Source organism: Danio aesculapii, chromosome 6 (assembly GCF_903798145.1).
Source record: "Danio aesculapii chromosome 6, fDanAes4.1, whole genome shotgun sequence".
NCBI lineage: Eukaryota > Metazoa > Chordata > Actinopteri > Cypriniformes > Danionidae > Danio > Danio aesculapii.
The window spans coordinates 61,460,671-61,468,496 of record NC_079440.1 but is presented as its reverse complement, the minus strand read 5'-3'; the positions used below and the strand labels follow the sequence as shown (position 1 = coordinate 61,468,496).

At 28.4% G+C, this 7,826-nt stretch overlaps 1 protein-coding gene across 2 annotated transcripts in view; it reads left to right on the top strand.

The window, feature by feature from the left end:
- The window catches only part of kif5ab (kinesin family member 5A, b), a 70,228-nt gene that overhangs the window by 41,316 nt on the left and 21,086 nt on the right, over positions 1 to 7,826 (top strand). For both annotated transcript variants that reach the window (XM_056460669.1, XM_056460668.1), the window contains exon 15: positions 1 to 145. This exon is cut by the window's left edge and continues 2 nt beyond it. In XM_056460669.1, coding sequence (XP_056316644.1) covers positions 1 to 145 — 145 coding nt within the window. The remainder of the gene's footprint in view (positions 146 to 7,826) is intronic.

The window sequence follows — 7,826 nt, the reverse complement described above, 5'->3', positions numbered from 1 at the left end:
GGCCCTCCTGTCTCTGGAATCAGACTTCTCCAGGCTACAGGAAGTGAACGGTCAGCAGAGGAAACGCATCACTGAGGTGCTGAACACACTGGTGAAGGATCTGAATGACTTCAGCTTCATCCTTGGCAATGGTGACCTCAGACTGGTGAGCGAATCTGCATCTGTGTGTCTGCAGCGTCATTTAGACGAGCATTTTTGGCTGGAACTAGAAAATTGGAAGAGTGTGCATGCTTTCGGGTCATGTTTATATTTATATGACCTTTCCCGCCATATTTGAGTTATTTTTATTTGAACTTTTCCAACTTGATTGAGTTACTTTTATTTAAAATTTCCTGCCATGTTTCTGTTAATTTCCTTTGAACTTTATCACCATTTCAATTTATTTTATTTGAACTTTCCCGCCATATTTGAGTTATTTTTATTTGAACTTTCCCGCCATATTTGAGTTATTTTTATTTGAACTTTCCCGCCATATTTGAGTTATTTTTATTTGAACTTTCCCGCCATATTTGAGTTATTTTATATTTGAACTTTCCCGCCATATTTGAGTTATTTTTATTTGAACTTTCCCGCCATATTTGAGTTATTTTTATTTGAACTTTTCCAACTTGATTGAGTTACTTTTATTTAAAATTTCCTGCCATGTTTCTGTTAATTTCCTTTGAACTTTATCACCATTTCAATTTATTTTATTTGAACTTTCCCGCCATATTTGAGTTATTTTTATTTGAACTTTCTTGCAATATTTGAGTTATTTTCATTTGAAATTTCCCAACCGTATTTGAGTTATTTTTATTTGAACTTTCCAGCCATATTTGAGTTATTTTCATTTGAACTTTTCCGCCATATTTGAGTTATTTTTATTTGAACTTTCCTTTTCCTGCCATATTTGAGTTATTTGAACTTTCCCGCCATATTTGAGTTATTTTCATTTAACTTTCCCGCCATATTTGAGTTATTTTTATTTGAACTTTCCCACCATACTTGAATTATTTTTATTTGAACTTTCTTGCAATATTTGAGTTATTTTCATTTGAAATTTCCCAACCGTATTTGAGTTATTTTTATTTGAACTTTCCAGCCATATTTGAGTTATTTTCATTTGAACTTTTCCGCCATATTTGAGTTATTTTTATTTGAACTTTCCTTTTCCTGCCATATTTGAGTTATTTGAACTTTCCCGCCATATTTGAGTTATTTTCATTTAACTTTCCCGCCATATACAAGTTATTTTGATTTGAACTTTCCCACCATATACGAGTTATTTTAATTTAAAATTTCCCACCATATTTGAGTTATTTTTATTTAAACATTCCCGCCATATACGAGTTATTTTTATTTGAAATTTCCCACCATATTTGAGTTATTTTTATTTGAACATTCCCGCCGAATACGAGTTATTTTTATTTGAAATTTCCTGCCATATTTGAGTTATTTTTATTTGAACATTCCTGCCATATACGAGTTATTTTTATTTGAAATTTCCCGCCGTATTTGAGTTATTTTTATTTGAACATTCCCGCCGTATACAAGTTATTTTTATTTGAAATTTCCCGCCGTATTTGAGTTATTTTTATTTGAACTTTCCCGCCATATTTGAGTTATTTTTATTTGAACTTTTCCAACTTGATTGAGTTACTTTTATTTAAAATTTCCTGCCATGTTTCTGTTAATTTCCTTTGAACTTTATCACCATTTCAATTTATTTTATTTGAACTTTCCCGCCATATTTGAGTTATTTTTATTTGAACTTTCTCGCCATATTTGAGTTATTTTTATTTGAACTTTCCCGCCATATTTGAGTTATTTTTATTTGAACTTTCCCGCCATATTTGAGTTATTTTATATTTGAACTTTCCCGCCATATTTGAGTTATTTTTATTTGAACTTTCCTGCCATATTTGAGTTATTTTTATTTGAACTTTTCCAACTTGATTGAGTTACTTTTATTTAAAATTTCCTGCCATGTTTCTGTTAATTTCCTTTGAACTTTATCACCATTTCAATTTATTTTATTTGAACTTTCCCGCCATATTTGAGTTATTTTTATTTGAACTTTCCCACCATACTTGAATTATTTTTATTTGAACTTTCTTGCAATATTTGAGTTATTTTCATTTGAAATTTCCCAACCGTATTTGAGTTATTTTTATTTGAAATTTCCCGCCATATATGAGTTATTTTTATTTGAACTTTCCAGCCATATTTGAGTTATTTTCATTTGAACTTTTCCGCCATATTTGAGTTATTTTTATTTGAACTTTCCTTTTCCTGCCATATTTGAGTTATTTGAACTTTCCCGCCATATTTGAGTTATTTTCATTTAACTTTGCCACCATATTTGAGTTATTTTCATTTGAACTTTCCCACCATATACGAGTTATTTTAATTTAAAATTTCCCGCCATATTTGAGTTATTTTTATTTGAACATTCCTGCCATATACGAGTTATTTTTATTTGAAATTTCCTGCCATATACGAGTTATTTTTATTTGAAATTTCCCGCCGTATTTGAGTTATTTTTATTTGAACATTCCTGCCATATACGAGTTATTTTTATTTGAAATTTCCTGCCATATTTGAGTTATTTTTATTTGAACATTCCTGCCATATACGAGTTATTTTTATTTGAAATTTCCCGCCGTATTTGAGTTATTTTTATTTGAACATTCCCGCCGTATACAAGTTATTTTTATTTGAAATTTCCTGCCATATTTGAGTTATTTTTATTTGAACATTCCTGCCATATACGAGTTATTTTTATTTGAAATTTCCCGCCGTATTTGAGTTATTTTTATTTGAACTTTCCCGCCATATCCAAGTTATTTTTATTTGAAATTTCCAGCCGTATTTGAGTTATTTTTATTTGAACTTTTCCAACTTGATTGAGTTACTTTTATTTAAAATTTCCTGCCATGTTTCTGTTAATTTCCTTTGAACTTTATCACCATTTCAATTTATTTTATTTGAACTTTCCCGCCATATTTGAGTTATTTTTATTTGAACTTTCCCCCCATATTTGAGTTATTTTTATTTGAACTTTCCCGCCATATTTGAGTTATTTTTATTTGAACTTTCTCGCCATATTTGAGTTATTTTTATTTGAACTTTCCCGCCATATTTGAGTTATTTTTATTTGAACTTTTCCAACTTGATTGAGTTACTTTTATTTAAAATTTCCTGCCATGTTTCTGTTAATTTCCTTTGAACTTTATCACCATTTCAATTTATTTTATTTGAACTTTCCCGCCATATTTGAGTTATTTTTATTTGAACTTTCCCACCATACTTGAATTATTTTTATTTGAACTTTCTTGCAATATTTGAGTTATTTTCATTTGAAATTTCCCAACCGTATTTGAGTTATTTTTATTTGAACTTTCCAGCCATATTTGAGTTATTTTCATTTGAACTTTTCCACCATATTTGAGTTATTTTTATTTGAACTTTCCTTTTCCTGCCATATTTGAGTTATTTGAACTTTCCCGCCATATTTGAGTTATTTTCATTTAACTTTGCCACCATATTTGAGTCATTTTCATTTGAACTTTCCCGCCATATACAAGTTATTTTGATTTGAACTTTCCCACCATATACGAGTCATTTTAATTTAAAATTTCCCACCATATTTGAGTTATTTTTATTTAAACATTCCCGCCATATACGAGTTATTTTTATTTGAAATTTCCCACCATATTTGAGTTATTTTTATTTGAACATTCCCGCCATATACGAGTTATTTTTATTTGAAATTTCCTGCCATATTTGAGTTATTTTTATTTGAACATTCCCGCCGTATACGAGTTATTTTTATTTGAAATTTCCTGCCATATTTGAGTTATTTTTATTTGAACATTCCTGCCGTATACAAGTTATTTTTATTTGAAATTTCCCGCCGTATTTGAGTTATTTTTATTTGAACTTTCCCGCCATATTTGAGTTATATTTATTTGAACTTTTCCAACTTGATTGAGTTACTTTTATTTAAAATTTCCTGCCATGTTTCTGTTAATTTCCTTTGAACTTTATCACCATTTCAATTTATTTTATTTGAACTTTCCCGCCATATTTGAGTTATTTTTATTTGAAATTTCCCGCCATATTTGAGTTATTTTTATTTGAACTTTCCCGCCATATTTGAGTTATTTTTATTTGAACTTTCTCGCCATATTTGAGTTATTTTTATTTGAACTTTCCCGCCATATATGAGTTATTTTTATTTGAACTTTTCCAACTTGATTGAGTTACTTTTATTTAAAATTTCCTGCCATGTTTCTGTTAATTTCCTTTGAACTTTATCACCATTTCAATTTATTTTATTTGAACTTTCCCGCCATATTTGAGTTATTTTTATTTGAACTTTCCCCCCATATTTGAGTTATTTTTATTTGAACTTTCCCGCCATATTTGAGTTATTTTTATTTGAACTTTCTCGCCATATTTGAGTTATTTTTATTTGAACTTTCCCGCCATATTTGAGTTATTTTTATTTGAACTTTTCCAACTTGATTGAGTTACTTTTATTTAAAATTTCCTGCCATGTTTCTGTTAATTTCCTTTGAACTTTATCAACATTTCAATTTATTTTATTTGAACTTTCCCGCCATATTTGAGTTATTTTTATTTGAACTTTCCCACCATACTTGAATTATTTTTATTTGAACTTTCTTGCAATATCTGAGTTATTTTCATTTGAAATTTCCCAACCGTATTTGAGTTATTTTTATTTGAAATTTCCCGCCATATATGAGTTATTTTTATTTGAACTTTCCAGCCATATTTGAGTTATTTTCATTTAAACTTTTCCGCCATATTTGAGTTATTTTTATTTGAACTTTCCTTTTCCTGCCATATTTGAGTTATTTGAACTTTCCCGCCATATTTGAGTTATTTTCATTTAACTTTGCCACCATATTTGAGTTATTTTCATTTGAACTTTCCCGCCATATACAAGTTATTTTGATTTGAACTTTCCCACCATATTTGAGTTATTTTTATTTGAACATTCCCGCCGTATACGAGTTATTTTTATTTGAAATTTCCTGCCATATTTGAGTTATTTTTATTTGAACATTCCTGCCATATACCAGTTATTTTTATTTGAAATTTCCCGCCGTATTTGAGTTATTTTTATTTGAACTTTCCCGCCATATCCAAGTTATTTTTATTTGAAATTTCCAGCCGTATTTGAGTTATTTTTATTTTAACTTTCCCGCCATATTTGAGTTATTTTTATTTGAACTTTTCCAACTTGATTGAGTTACTTTTATTTAAAATTTCCTGCCATGTTTCTGTTAATTTCCTTTGAACTTTATCACCATTTCAATTTATTTTATTTGAACTTTCCCGCCATATTTGAGTTATTTTTATTTGAACTTTCCCGCCATATTTGAGTTATTTTTATTTAAACTTTCTCGCCATATTTGAGTTATTTTTATTTGAACTTTCCCGCCATATTTGAGTTATTTTTATTTGAACTTTCCCGCCATATTTGAGCTATTTTTATTTGAACTTTTCCAACTTGATTGAGTTACTTTTATTTAAAATTTCCTGCCATGTTTCTGTTAATTTCCTTTGAACTTTATCACCATTTCAATTTATTTTATTTGAACTTTCCCGCCATATTTGAGTTATTTTTATTTGAACTTTCCCACCATACTTGAATTATTTTTATTTGAACTTTCTTGCAATATTTGAGTTATTTTCATTTGAAATTTCCCAACCGTATTTGAGTTATTTTCATTTGAACTTTTCCACCATATTTGAGTTATTTTTATTTGAACTTTCCTTTTCCTGCCATATTTGAGTTATTTGAACTTTCCCGCCATATTTGAGTTATTTTCATTTAACTTTGCCACCATATTTGAGTCATTTTCATTTGAACTTTCCCGCCATATTTGAGTTATTTTTATTTGAACATTCCCGCCATATACGAGTTATTTTTATTTGAAATTTCCCACCATATTTGAGTTATTTTTATTTGAACATTCCCGCCATATACGAGTTATTTTTATTTGAAATTTCCCACCATATTTGAGTTATTTTTATTTGAACATTCCCGCCATATACGAGTTATTTTTATTTGAAATTTCCTGCCATATTTGAGTTATTTTTATTTGAACATTCCCGCCATATACGAGTTATTTTTATTTGAAATTTCCCACCATATTTGAGTTATTTTTATTTGAACATTCCCGCCATATACGAGTTATTTTTATTTGAAATTTCCTGCCATATTTGAGTTATTTTTATTTGAACATTCCCGCCGTATACGAGTTATTTTTATATGAAATTTCCTGCCATATTTGAGTTATTTTTATTTGAACATTCCCGCCGTATACAAGTTATTTTTATTTGAAATTTCCCGCCATATTTGAGTTATTTTTATTTGAACTTTCCCGCCATATTTGAGTTATTTTTATTTGAACTTTTCCAACTTGATTGAGTTACTTTTATTTAAAATTTCCTGCCATGTTTCTGTTAATTTCCTTTGAACTTTATCACCATTTCAATTTATTTTATTTGAACTTTCCCACCATATACGAGTTATTTTAATTTAAAATTTCCCACCATATTTGAGTTATTTTTATTTAAACATTCCCGCCATATACGAGTTATTTTTATTTGAAATTTCCCACCATATTTGAGTTATTTTTATTTGAACATTCCCGCCGTATACGAGTTATTTTTATTTGAAATTTCCTGCCATATTTGAGTTATTTTTATTTGAACATTCCTGCCATATATGAGTTATTTTTATTTGAACTTTTCCAACTTGATTGAGTTACTTTTATTTAAAATTTCCTGCCATGTTTCTGTTAATTTCCTTTGAACTTTATCACCATTTCAATTTATTTTATTTGAACTTTCCCGCCATATTTGAGTTATTTTTATTTGAACTTTCCCCCCATATTTGAGTTATTTTTATTTGAACTTTCCCGCCATATTTGAGTTATTTTTATTTGAACTTTCTCGCCATATTTGAGTTATTTTTATTTGAACTTTCCCGCCATATTTGAGTTATTTTTATTTGAACTTTTCCAACTTGATTGAGTTACTTTTATTTAAAATTTCCTGCCATGTTTCTGTTAATTTCCTTTGAACTTTATCAACATTTCAATTTATTTTATTTGAACTTTCCCGCCATATTTGAGTTATTTTTATTTGAACTTTCCCACCATACTTGAATTATTTTTATTTGAACTTTCTTGCAATATCTGAGTTATTTTCATTTGAAATTTCCCAACCGTATTTGAGTTATTTTTATTTGAAATTTCCCGCCATATATGAGTTATTTTTATTTGAACTTTCCAGCCATATTTGAGTTATTTTCATTTAAACTTTTCCGCCATATTTGAGTTATTTTTATTTGAACTTTCCTTTTCCTGCCATATTTGAGTTATTTGAACTTTCCCGCCATATTTGAGTTATTTTCATTTAACTTTGCCACCATATTTGAGTTATTTTCATTTGAACTTTCCCGCCATATACAAGTTATTTTGATTTGAACTTTCCCACCATATTTGAGTTATTTTTATTTGAACATTCCCGCCGTATACGAGTTATTTTTATTTGAAATTTCCTGCCATATTTGAGTTATTTTTATTTGAACATTCCTGCCATATACCAGTTATTTTTATTTGAAATTTCCCGCCGTATTTGAGTTATTTTTATTTGAACTTTCCCGCCATATCCAAGTTATTTTTATTTGAAATTTCCAGCCGTATTTGAGTTATTTTTATTTTAACTTTCCCGCCATATTTGAGTTATTTTTATTTGAACTTTTCCAACTTGATTGAGTTACTTTTATTTAAAATTTCCTGCCA